Source organism: Nycticebus coucang, chromosome 4 (assembly GCF_027406575.1).
Source record: "Nycticebus coucang isolate mNycCou1 chromosome 4, mNycCou1.pri, whole genome shotgun sequence".
NCBI classification, from domain to species: Eukaryota; Metazoa; Chordata; class Mammalia; order Primates; family Lorisidae; genus Nycticebus; species Nycticebus coucang.
The window spans coordinates 84,713,110-84,726,729 of record NC_069783.1 but is presented as its reverse complement, the minus strand read 5'-3'; the positions used below and the strand labels follow the sequence as shown (position 1 = coordinate 84,726,729).

Genomic DNA, 13,620 nt, shown 5'->3' with positions numbered 1-13,620 from the left:
CTCATACCAGATGCTACCCATATTCAAGAAGCAGAGAGGACAGCTACCTCATCCAGTTATACAACTGATTCTTTTTTTTTGAGACAGAGCCTCAAGCTGTTGCCCTGGGTAGAGTGCCGTGGCATCACAGCTCACACCAACCTCAAACTCCTGGGCTCAAGCAAGTCTCCTGCCTCCACCTCCCAAGTAGCTGGGACTACAGGCGCCCGCCATAACACCTGGTTATTTTTTGGTTGCAGCCATCATTGTTGTTTGGCGGGCCCGGGCTGGATTTGAACCCACCAATTCAGGTGTATGTGGCTGGTGCCTTAGCTGCTTGAGCCACAGGTGCCAAGCTTATACAACTGATTCTTTACTAAGGCTCCATACAGAAATTCTCAAACATAGCTGTCTGTAAACGTTTTCTGTGTTCAGGTATACACTGAGTAATTCGGTCCAATTTCCATCTCTTCCGTGTTTAGCAGTTTTATCACCAAACAGCACTCTGGATTCTCCAAAACATAAATAATGCCAGTTGCCTTTGATGTCGTTATATGTACATTCTCATGACAGCTTATTAGCCATGCTGTGTAGATGTGTACACCTGAAGGTCCATCACCTCTAATTCAGAGAGCTACAGAACAATTAGAATCAAAGCCCCTGATCCCATTTAGTACTTTTTCCTTTTTAAGTATTTCTTTCTTGTCTATTTGAATACAATATGTACACATCTAATATTACAAGGGTAAGGCAAGGAAGAACAGCTATATAATCCATCAGCAGTTCATCTCAATAAACAAAGATGCAATTCTGGCCCGGCACCTGGGCTCAGCAGTTAGGGCACCGGCCACATACATGGGGGCTGGTGTGTTTGAACCGCCCGGGCCTGTTAAATAAAATGACAACTGCAACAACAAATAAAAAAATAGCCGGGAGTTGTGGCAGGTGCCTGTAGTCCCAACTACTTGGGAGGCTGAGGCAAGAGAATCACTTAAGCCTAGGAGATGGAGGTTGCTGTGAGCTGTGACGCCATGGCACTCTACTCAGGGCAACATAGTGAAGGTTCTGTCTCATAAAAAAAAAATGATGCAATTCTATCTATAATTTTAAAACAAAGCTAAAGTAGAACATGAAATATTTCTTATTCAACTACTTAAAATATGAACACAGCCATCAAGCTCTAGAGTTACAATAGTACTTATAGCTTTTACTCAAAACTTTCTGTATCATGTAACTGTGGCCCACTTTAAGGTCATGTTCCTAGAGGGGCTTCATTCAACGTCAGTCACCTGCTTGCAAAAGCTGATCAAACAGGTCCACAGAAGATTTGACTTTTTTGAGCTTGATTCGTTCCTTTAGGGCAGCTTCACTTACTTCTTCGATCTGAGGTTCAAAGCACTCAGGCATTAAACACTAGGAAAACCAGATGGTTAAGTTACTGCAAGCAGGTAAAGTTGAAGGGGTGACTAAGACAACATCTTTATCACTAACATACCAAAATAAAGCATCATTGTTCCACTTCATGTTCTTGCACCAAATACAATTTTAACATGGATATCTTTGTAGGGAATCTAACTCAGAAAAATTAAGAAACAACAAAAAAACTTTCCCAATCTTTGACACAGGCAGACTGTTAAAATCCCTATCTCCTAGCTTGATAAGAATATAAAAGTATCCAACATAAATATTTAATCTGTATCTGAAGATCCCTATTTCCAACTAAATTTCCCTATTTCAAGCTGAAATCACTATTTTTTCCCTCCTAAAAGCATTCTTCCTCCTTCACTCCATCTTGGCAAAAGGTATAAGGCTGCTTTTCCTCTAAACATCTAATACTACTGAAGGCATTTTACATTCTTTACAAATTTATTCAAACACTTTTGAGTGCCTACTAATTTATCCCAGATACCTAAACAAACAAAACACTAAAGTCTGAGGATACAGAGATGAAAGGCATTCTCTACCCAAGAATGCTCACAATCTAATGGAGAAAGCAGATAAAGAAATCATTGTCCAACAGTGTGAACAGTGCAGTGCTGCCCACTGGAGGCTAAGGACTCTTAGAAGGCTTCAAGCAAGAGGGACCCTGCAGCTATACACAGCAAAGTAATTGTTAGACAAAAATATATAGGAGAAAGTGGGGGAACAAATGATTACTTCAACGCTGTCACTATCTTACTTGGAGTTTAGTATTTTTATTTTTTTAATGTACACAATGGCACTAGCTTTCTAATCCATAAATACTATGAGTCCTAGTATGAGAACAAAAAGGGTGTGTCTGGGTGTGAGATTTTGGGAAAAGGATGTGAGAGTAGGGAGTAGTTTCAGACATGGTGAGTATGAGGTTAGTATTTCCACTAATAAACTCAGGAGAGCAGAGGCTCATCTGTTTTGCTCACTACTGTACAGACAGCAATAAGCACAAGACCCACCAGAAGGGGCACTGCTTATATATGCTCACTGCAAGACTACAGAAAGGGTAGTTGGAAATAGAGTTTGGAGTTTAAAGTAGAGAGATCTAAGTAACGTATACAGTGCCAAATGGCATGTAAGGGTCACTGTAACAGGAAGAGTAGAGACAATAAAGAAAGCAAATGAACACAGAAACCTGCCAGGCGCGATGGCTCACGCCTATAATCCCAGCACTTGGGAGGCTGAGGTGGGTGGATTGCCTGAGCTCAAAGGTTCATGAGCAAGAGCAAGACCCTGTCTCTAAAAAATAGCCGGTGTTGTGGTGGATGCCTGTAGTCCCAGCTGCTTGGGAGGCTGACGCAAGAGAATCCTTGGAACCCAAGAGTTTGATGTTGCTGTGAGCTGTGACACCACGGCACTCTACCAAAGGCAACAAAGTAAGATGCCGTCTCAAAAAACAACAACAACAAAAAAAGAGAACACAGAAACCTAAGAAAGACAGCAATGCTTGAGAGGTGAACAGAGACAGAGCTAGTGAAGGAACCTGAAAAGGAAGAGTCAGAGGTAAAGATCCAAGAATACAGTGTTGTTAGGTATATAGAAACTCCTGCTCTTCTAGGAACAAGGATGTCCCGCTTTGGTGCTGCTGTCTGGAGCAATTGCTTCACCTGGAAAGGATAAGGGCAGGCACTCAGTTCTTGCACTGCGCCCCCTAATCCTATCCAGAGCAACTGCAGCAATTGCCACACCAGAGGCAGGAGGGAAGGCTTTGTCAATCTGGGAGTTCCCCTCACCCCTCCATGCTGGCTTTCAGAGAGGAAGCTTATATACATAGATGAATCAAGGAAACCTGTTGATCATTTACTAAGATCTTATACCTCCCAAGAACACTCTGTTGGACTAGGCCAATGAAAGGAAACAACCTCAGGTGGTGCCTGTAGCTCAAGTGGCTACGGCTCCAGCCACATACACCAGAGCTATAGGGTTCAAATATGGCCCAGGCCTGCCAAACAATGACAATTACAAAGAAAAAATAGCTGGGTATGGTAGTGGACGCCTGTAATCCCAACTACTCAGGAGGCTGAGGCAAGAGAATCGCTTGAGCCCAGGAGTTGGAAGTTGCTGTGAACTATGACTCCACAGCACTCTACCCAGGGCGATAGCTTGAGGCTCTGTCTCAAAAAAAAAAAAAAGGAAACAACCTGAATGCCAGAGGATCAGGGAGTAAGTTAGTCATTCAGCCTCCCTCTCTCCACTCCTGGAAACAGATTTGCTCCATTTTATAATAAAGAGCTGCTGATGTGTGATTTGTTTCCTGCCTGTAGTAACTGTCATATTGGCCCTGCTGGTCATTTTTCCCTCCCAAGGAACGAGAAAACCAGGCTAATACATCATCAGGAGGTTGGACTTGACCCTTTCATGTGTCTGGCCATTCTTCAGCCAAGAGCACACCACCAAGAACTGAGGGCAGACTGCCACCCCAACAATGTCACAGAAACCAAATGGAGAAAATAAGATGAAGGGCAAATATACATAAAAGGTTAGTATTGTTAACAAAGACAACTTCACACTTCAAAAAACTTTATCCAAATACTGAGGATATTCAAATGGATACTTAAATATTAGCCATGAAATCTTAGCTAATATTTTTTTAGCATTAAGCTAAAAAAAATCCAACTACCTCTCCTTACCGGTATATGTGGTTCAGCTATGTCCTTTTGAAAATATTTGGGATGTGAATTAATAATAAACTTTGCTGCATTCTCCCCAGACTTCTTTGCCAGTAAAAATGAACGCTATAAAAGCAAAAAGATTTAGACACAAACTGTTATTTACATGTACTATAGATTCAAACAACATCAAAGTTATACTTTCAGCATAAATTATTATTCTCTCCTCAGAAAAAGAATCCAACACACAAAATCCCTATTAGAAGTTAAACTACAGGCTAGGTGCAGTGTCTCCCACTTGTAATCCTAGCACTTTGGGAGGGTGAGGCAGGAGGACCACTTGAAGTCAGGAGTTTAAGATCAGTTTGAGAGTCTGAGCAAGGGCAAGACCCTGTCTCTAACAAAAAAAAAGAAAGAAAGAAAACAAAGGAATGAAAGAAAGAAAAAAATTGACCAGGCATGATGACATGCACTTGTAGCCCCAGCTACTCAGGAAGCTGAGGCAGGAGGATGACTCTAGCTCAGAAGTTTGCAGTTGCAGTGATCTATGATGATGCCAAAGACTTTTAGCCCAGGCAACAGAGCAAGAATCCATCTCCAAAAAAAAAAAATAACAAGAAATTAAATTACAGTACGGCCCACCTTTTCTACTGAGTCACATAGTTTTAGGTCATGTTTTACATATAGCTTTAAGTATATTTAAAAAAAAAAAAAAACCTTTAGGGCAAACGCCTATGGCTCAAATAAGTAGGGCGCCGGCTCCATATACCAGAGGTGGTGGGTTCAAACCCAGCCCCAGCCAAAAAAAAAACCCTTTAAACTGAGTCATTCCATTGTAAAAAAGCCATAAGTCTTAAAAATCAAAACCCCTCTCCTTCCTCGTAGACAACAGCAGACCTTTTTTTTTTTTTTTTTTTTAAGAGATAAAGAATTTACTTTGTTGCCCTAGGTAGAGTACCGTGGTGTCACAGCTCACAGCAACATCCAGCTCTTGGGCTTAGGCGATTCTCTTGCCTCCTGAGTAGCTGGAATTACAGGCACAACCCACAACGCCCAGCTATTCTTTTTGTTGTTGTTGCAGTTTGGCCAGGGCCGGGTTCGAATCGCCCACCCTCAGTATATGGGGCCAGCACCCTACTCACTGAGCCACAGGCGCTGCCCAACAGATCTTTTTTGATAAAAGTTATAAAGAATTCACAAAGTCTATCAATTTATCTATCAGTGTCTAACTTTTCAAAGGTGTTTACAACTATATTGTGTATGTATTATTTTATACTAACTGGCAAGACAAAAAATAATACTAGAAAAGTTACACGAAAATACTCACAGATTCCACAGAAGATGCTGGAATAAGGTAGGGATCATCTTGAAATGCGTAAGGTGCAGCTGTGGTGTCCTGTGAAAAAGAGAGGACCTTGTAAGTTTGGGTAATAACAAAAAATTCTAAAAGTTTTAACTACATATGTAACACACATGCAGAAGTATGTCTTAGATACATGCATATATTTATATGTGTATATGTGAAGAGAGATGGACAGAAGGCAATACTAATACATATACTGTACCTTTCAGCTCTGCCACGAGTTGCCTATAATTATGCAAAACTTAATAGGAGCAATGGTTCAAACCACCCTACAGCTGCTTAAGATTTGAATCTGCTATCACTGATGACCACTGCTGTTTTCAATTATAGGTAAGGATCCTTTGAATAACTAGTCGTGGAACCAGTATCCCAAGACAGATATCCTTCATGGTCACTATCCATCCATGTGTAACTTCATCGAAGAATCCCTCTTCCAAATCCTACTAGGCCTCTCAGGAGAAGTGAACAGCAGCAGTTTCTCCCACATCCTGCTGCCCAAGGTTCTGTACTACTTTTTCTTTTTTTTTGAGTCTCTCAGTAGAGTGCTGCAGCACCACAGCTCACAGCAACCTCCAACTCTTGGGCTTAAGTGATTCTTTTGCCTCAGCCTCCCAAGTAGCTGGGACTACAGACACCCACCACAACGTCCAGCTATTTTTGTTGTAGTTGTTACTGTTGTTTTAGCTGGCCCTGGCTGGGTACGAACCCACCAACCTTGGTGCGTGTGGCTGGCGCCGTAACCACTGTGCCAAGGTTCTGTACTTTTTAAAAAGTGTTCTAAAATTGTTCCCTAACCTGGAGCATAATCAATTCTTCAGCACAATCAAAGCCCCCATTTAGATCTGCCCCAGAATTACCTCCTCTGTAGCCTCTACTTGGGCCTTTGTCCTGCCTTTCTCTTGAATCTCTTCTGACTACCCCCTTGATGTCCTGTCTTACTAACCTGAACTCTCCTGGGGGCAGAGCTTCCCTGCAGCTCTCAGACCTGGAAACTGGAGGCTCTATTTTTTATTTTTTTGTCCTAGCTTTCTGCTACCACTTTCCAACTCCCTTCCCTCTAGCCTGCCACACTCCTCAGGTGAGGCTCATTTCTGTAACCTCAATGTGACTTCGAGTGCCATTGACTTATGTTTGAAGAAGCTTTCTCAGAGTCCATATGAAGGGATGTTCCTTTAAGACCCTCCAAAGTGATTAGAAAGCTAATCATACAGGAGGCAGACCCTGAAGGCAGAGTCTGGCTTCTCTGGAATGTCCTGGAAGGGACCTTGGAAGTGGAAAAACAAGATAAGTTAATGTGCATCTCAGTTACAGGTTGTACCTGTTTTACACAGACGAACGGCTGAATAAGTTTTTGTGGTTGCTCTGTATGGTTTCTTTGTACTCCTATGGTATAGACCATTTGCTGCCAACTGGTTTTATTATTAGAATGTGTACATGTGTGTACGTGCAGAACTTAGTGTTGTTAAGAGTATATAAGCTTGCAAGGAATAAAGTTAAGTGCTGCATGCCTGAGCAAGCTGTAGCCCTCTGCTTCTCCGTATTTCTGACTGCTGGTCTTATCTCCGCCACCCCGGCCCGGACCGCCTCCAGCAACACATTTCATTTGGTTATATTACTCTCTTACCAAGATGTGGTAGGTATAGAAAGTAAAATCTGAAATAGCAGTTCTAGGCCAACTGTCCTAGACTACTCCCTAATTACAACCAAACTGTTATTTGTCTTTGGTGTGGCTTTTCTCCATCACCTCTATTGAAGACACCTATTGTGACCTCTACTTGTGGTGGCATGCTGAACTCTTAATAGATTCTTTCTTCCTATCTGCCTCCCAATTTTCCTTTCTCAGTGACTTCCAAGTCCTCCTCCATGGTCTGTAAGAAACAACTTCTTAGTCTTCTAGCTCTGCAGCTCCGATGCCTCAAACCAAATTTATCTGAACATTCCTGACATAGCTACTTTCTCCTCTATCATTGGGTGAATGGCACAAATCACTCTGCAGTCTAACCCAAAGATCTTTTCCCACTGCTTCCATTCAACCCACCTGTCACTGGTGTCAGCCAACTTGGCTCCTTAATATCCTATACATACTCTATTCTCTCTTATCCCAACTGCCACTGCATCTTTGTTCAGTTCCTTCCCTATTCATTCATTCAATACCTACTAAGCACCTCACGTTTCCGACATTATGCTAGCTACCAGGGAGACTATAAACATCCCTGCCCTCTCACATTGTTTACAATCTAGAGAGAAATAAATCTCTAGGAAATAAAATAACAAATATAAAACTAGGAAGAAGGCATAGCAAATATTAAAGCAGAGGCACATGCTTGCCTACTGAGAAACTGAGAAACAGCCAGGAGGCCAGGTAGATAGAACAGAATTAGCAAATAACACAGAAACAGATGTGGACAGCAGTAAAGGGGAATAGGCAGACCCTACAAGCCCTGGCATGGCCTCCTCTTAATAGATTCATTCTCCCCATCCTATCCAAAGTTGTTATTCCAATTACAACAATGGGAAGCTACTCCTGAATTCTGGGTAAAGTGATCCAGGGTCACTACAGCTGCTGCACTGAGAAGATTGTAGAGGAGGTTGAAGTGGAAGGGGACAGTGACTGCTGCAATTAACTTAGGCTAGTAAAGAGAGAATGATGACCAAGTGATGATGACAAGAGTCCGGAATTTAGAAAGTGAAAAGGCTTGAAACCACTACCTTTAGGAAGTCCTGCTACTAAGGCTGACTCTTAGCTAGCACCTGGGAACTTGGATTTTGGGAGCATTCCTACCTTTACTAGAACTGGTAAGAATGGCTCACTGTGCCTCACCTATTTGTAAGGTGTGTGTGGTTTATGCTGAACACATGCTTTCCTTCTGGGTGTGTGGAACTTGGTATATGCAAGCCACAGGATGCCGACAAGACCAGCCTCCCCTAAAAACTCTGGGCACTGAGTCTATAATAAGTTTTGCCAGTGGAAATTTCACATGTGTTGTCACAACTAATTGCTGGAGGGATTATGCATGTCCTTTGTGACTCCTCTGGGAAAAGACTCTTGAGAAACTCATTCCTAGTTTTATCCCATGTGCCTCTTCCCTTTGCTGACTTTCTATCTTACTATGATAACTCTTAGCTATGCGTCCTCCTGGCCAATCCCTGAACCTGGCAGTGATCTTGAAGACCCTATCCATATATATTTTGAGAAATAAAGGCTTTACGGGTGGCACCTGTGGCTCAAGGAGTAGAGCGCCAGCCCCATATACGGGAGGTGGCGGGTTCAAACCTGGCCCGGGCCAAAAACTGCAAAAAAAAAAAAAAAAAAGAAAGAAAGAAAGAAAGGCTTTACTAATGTGAAACATGACAGAGGAGCCAATGACGACTCTTAGAATTTTGGCATGAGCAGCCTGAGCAATTGCAATTAATGAAATGGTTAAAAATAAAAAAAAGTGGGAGGAGTAGGTTTAGAGGGAAAGGGTTTAACTTTGGACAAATGAGATCTTTACCATACTTTCAAGTGGAAAGTTTTCTCATTCTCCACACAGCTGTTTTTTTTTTTTTTTTTCAGGTGGCTGGGTTTGAACCCACCACCTCTGGCATATGGGGCCGGCGCCCTACCCCTTTGAGCCACAGGCGCCACCAACACAGCTGTGTTTTTTAACATTTGTCTGATTATGTCACATCTCTGCTTAAAGTTCTTCTATAGAGTTGGATAAAAATGAGAACTAGCATGCCATTGATGATCCTGCTCCTCAAGTCCTCAACTGCCACCATACAAACTACTCCTTCCATGCCTTTGCACACAGTGCTGCTTCTACTAGGAATGCTTTTCTACTACGGCATCCCTGCTTCTCACCTTCCAATTATCAACTCTTCTAGAAGTCCTTTTCCAGGTTGGGTGATATACCCCCTTTTCAGTGCCACTTCAGTCTTCCCCTCTACGAACTATGGAAGGACTATATCTAACTTCTATATCCAGCAGAGATTGGTAAGCATTCTAAGGGTACAATACGTGGCTGCTGAATGAATAAACAACTACGTCTTGGATCTTAATAGCCAAAGCCCAGATAAGTAGACAATCCTACTATAACTTCTCTAACTTAAAGGTGATCTGGGCTGTTCTTACTAAAACACGGATAACAACCTCAGAGGCCCATTTCGGGTGCTTATTTATGGATAAGTGAGCTGAAAATCTCAATGCTTTTCAAGGGAGATGTAGTATTTAAAAATCTTCTCCAGAAATAGGTGCAGGGGTCCTCAAACTTTTTAAACAGGGGGCCAGTTCACTGTCCCTCAGACCGTTGGAGGGCTGGACTGTAGTTAAAAAAAAAAAAAACTATGAACAAATTCCTATGCACACTGCACATACCTTATTTTGAAGTAAAAAAACAAAAAGGGAACAAATACAATCACACTGCCGCATGTGGCCTGTGGGCCGTAGTTTGAGAACCCCTGAGGTAGAGTATACCAGTGAATATTTAGCTTGACACCATCTTTAGTAGTTCCATATTCTGATATAGTTTAACACCTATAATAGAAGAACAATTTTGGATATTTGTGATTCCATTTCTGACGCATTTACCAAAGTTTCAGTGCATCTACTGGCTATAAACTTTATTCTTGAGTTGTCAACATAGCAAATTTCATTTGTTAACAGAGTTGCAGCAGTAATAAAATAGTTATCATACACTGAGCATTTCCTTTGTGCCAGACACTGCCCTAACCTCTATGCATACTTAATTCTCAGCACTACCTTGAAGTTTGGTACTATAATTAACCTGTTTTAGAGATTAGGAAATAAAAGCACCAAGAGAGTCACTTGCCAAAGATCACAACACTAGTTGCTCAGCTACTAAAGCACTGGCTCCAAGACTCACATCCTTAATCAATGCCTTATTCCATCAAGACGTTATTTCTCAAAGTTGGCCTACAGATCATGTGCTATAGGTACCACATCTGGCCCATCCCCCTGGGAATATGTACTTCAACAAGCTCTTTCAATGATTAGAGATCACTGATATGGTAAAAACACTGTATCTGGAGATGACAGACATGGAACTAAGTCATTTTAACATCCTAAGCAACAGTGAGCTAGTCACCTAAAAAACCTTAGCTTCCTTATTTGTCAAATGGAGCTATTGGATTAGGTAATTTTAAACAGACTTTCTAGATCCACAACAGTTTAATTCTGAATATTAAAGACAGATGAACATTAAATGTGTTATCAGCCAAATTAAAAACCTACAGAAAATCCTACTTACCCTGTTTACTGTGGAAGCAAGTGCCTGAAGAACGGCCACTTTATCCCTAAGAATAAGAATCACAAGTTAACCCTCTTCAGAGCTCTTCATAGTCACAAAGTGAACACGATTCTACTCTTAGTGTATTAGCCAGTGACAAACTTCAACGACACCTAGAGCCAGTTATTATCTCTCAAAGTCACTAGAGTAAGTTAGAAAATGAGAAAACTGTCTAGTTCCTTTGCCTAAAGGTAATTAGTACATGTTCCTTTCTTTGCTTTGCCTACCTTTTCTGGGCTGGTCCCTAACACCAGCACCTAGGGCTAGTCATTGCCGTCCTCACTTCATAATAACTATCTTGCTCATCTCAGCACCCATACTCAGTGGTTAGGGCGCCAGCTACATGCACCAGGACTGGTGGGTTCAAACCCAGCCAGGGCCTGCTAAACAACAATGACAACAATAACAAAAAAATAGCCAGGCGTTGTGACGGGCGCCTGTAGTCCCAGCTAGTTGGGAGGCTGAGGCAAGAGAATCGCTTAAGCCCAAGAGTTGGAGGTTGCTGTGAGCTGTGGTGACGCCATAGCACTTTACCGAGGGTGACTCAAAAAAGAAACCCAAAAACAAAACAAAACTTATCTTGCTCATTCCCCTATCCTCTAATCCTATCCACTACAGCTTTCTGGACTACTTTTGACTTTACTCTCTAAATTGGTAGCTCTTAATCCAGTTATTTAAGAATAAATCAGGCTACACTCTGGACCTACTACATCACAGCTTCCAAGATCCACAGACAACTGTCACATGCACCCTTACTGAACTTCCAGATGACTCTGATACAGTCCTCCGGTCTAGAACCTCTCAACCATACATAAATTTATGATAAGAATTGCAGGCCAGCTGTCCACTGCACCTTTGGGTAGAGACCTTCACTGAACTATTAGAAAAAGGTGGCCAGGTGAGGTGGCTCATGCCTGTAATCCCAGCACTTGGGAGGCTGAGGTGGGTGGATTGCCTGTCACTGACTCCTTGCATTACTTTATGTCTCCCTCATAATTAGTACTCAACCACTTACTGAATGAACACTGATAGAATACTTACCAAGATTTCTTTCTTGGAATAACCACTTCTTCAATCCCTTAATGTGAAAAAGTGAAAAATAACAGCATGGATCAGTTTCCTAATTTAACAACTACAATGGAATAAATACAATGTGTTGACATAAAAATGAAAATATTTCAATAACTTTTTTACATACTTGTTACATCAGTTCCTTCAACTTTTGGGAGGGTTGTACTTCCAGAATAAAATCTGCAAAAAATAAAAGTCCTAAAGCTAATACTCACTAATAAAGTACCCGGCTCACCTATGTGCATTTTGAGCCCAAACTTTCCAATTATCATGGAGTAACTGATAAGACAGCATGAACTAGAAAGCAAATTCAATGAATATGAAATATGGACACAAGATGTTCAACATTTTTTGAAGTAGCCATCTTTACATGAAATCAAAAGAAAAGGAAAAATTTTTTTTTTTTTTAAGAAAAGGAAAATTTTAACAGCGTTTCAACAATCTGAACATCTGGTTTGAAATGCAACACTGGGAACCTAAAACTCTTGAGATTGCCTTTTTGGCTGGTGCCACCATCTTCCAATAATTCGCTAAAATGACAAACACAAAGGGAAAGAGAAGAGGCACCCCATACAAGCACTCTAGGCCTTTTAGAAAGTATGGAGTTGTTCTTTTGGCCACATACACGAGAGTTTACAAGAAAGGTGATGCTGCAGACATCAAAGGAATGGGTACTTTTCAAAAAGGCATGTCACATATTTGTTACCATGGCAAAACTGGAAGAGTCTACAGTGATACTCAGGATTAGAATATCCTGAGTAAACAAAAGTTAAGGGCAAGATTCTTGCCAAGAGGATTAATGTGCATATTGAGCATATTAAGCATTCTAAGAGGTAAGACAGCTTCCTGAAACACATGAAGAAAAATGAAAAGGAAGCCAAAGGGAAAGGTACCTTGGGTTCCACCTAAATGCCAACCTGCTCCACCCAGAGAAGCACACTTTGTAAGAAGCAATAGAGGGGCCTAAGGTGCTAGAACCTATTCTCTATGAATTTATAGCCTAATAGTGTAAAAAAGAAAAGGTTACTGTAAAAATGTTTCTCTTCAAAAGGGGTGGTGGGGAGGCAGGTGGCTCATGCCTGTAATCTTGGCACTCTGGGAGGCCAAGGTGGGTGGACTGAAGTCAAGAGTTCAAGATCAGCCTGAGCAAGCGCAAGACCCTGTCTCTAAAAATAGCTAGGTGTTGTGGTGGGCACCCGTAGTCCCAGCTACCAGGGAGACTGAGGTAAGAAGATTGCTTGAGCCCAAGAGTTTGAGGTTGCTGGGAATGATGCCAGGGCACTCCACCCTTTAAGATGACAGAGTAAGACTGTCTCAAAAAAAAAAAAAAAAAAAGGAAAGGAAAAAAGAAAAAAACCCAGAACTCTTTGAGGTCAACAATTCAGTGAGCCCTGCTTTCATATCCTGGTAAAGACTTATCTCATCTAATGTAATTATAAAGAAGCTAATGACCAATGTTTCCTTCCACATCAAGGATGTACCAAATATATATAGCCTAATTTAGACTTGGAACTGCTGAAATCTACCATTGTCAGAGTCTCAAGCATGAAGTTACTTTTCATCCAAAATACAGAATCATTTTGGTCCCCTACTGAGTTTTAGAAGTCCAATGCATTATCCATTGTAGCATAGAGCCAGGGCCAGGTCACAACTTAGCAACTGAGTTTTCTGCTTTGGGGAGGGAGGGATGGTTTTGCTTTTTGTTTTGGGGAAAGACTGGGTCTCACTCTATTGCCTAGGCTAGAGTAACCTGGCATCACCCTAATTTGCTGCAACCTCAAATTCCTAGGCTCAAGTGATTCTCTTATCTTAGCCTCGCAAGCATGGGGGTCTATAG

General features: G+C 41.6%; 1 protein-coding gene across 1 annotated transcript in view; it reads right to left on the bottom strand.

The window, feature by feature from the left end:
* PTCD3 (pentatricopeptide repeat domain 3) overlaps nt 1-13,620 on the bottom strand; it is a 35,616-nt gene that overhangs the window by 19,436 nt on the left and 2,560 nt on the right. Inside the window, exons 3-8 of the mRNA XM_053587763.1 lie at nt 11,911-11,963; nt 11,754-11,790; nt 10,674-10,719; nt 5,389-5,457; nt 4,083-4,187; nt 1,269-1,392 (exon numbers count right to left, since the gene is read on the bottom strand). Coding sequence (XP_053443738.1) covers nt 1,269-1,392; nt 4,083-4,187; nt 5,389-5,457; nt 10,674-10,719; nt 11,754-11,790; nt 11,911-11,963 — 434 coding nt within the window. The remainder of the gene's footprint in view (nt 1-1,268; nt 1,393-4,082; nt 4,188-5,388; nt 5,458-10,673; nt 10,720-11,753; nt 11,791-11,910; nt 11,964-13,620) is intronic.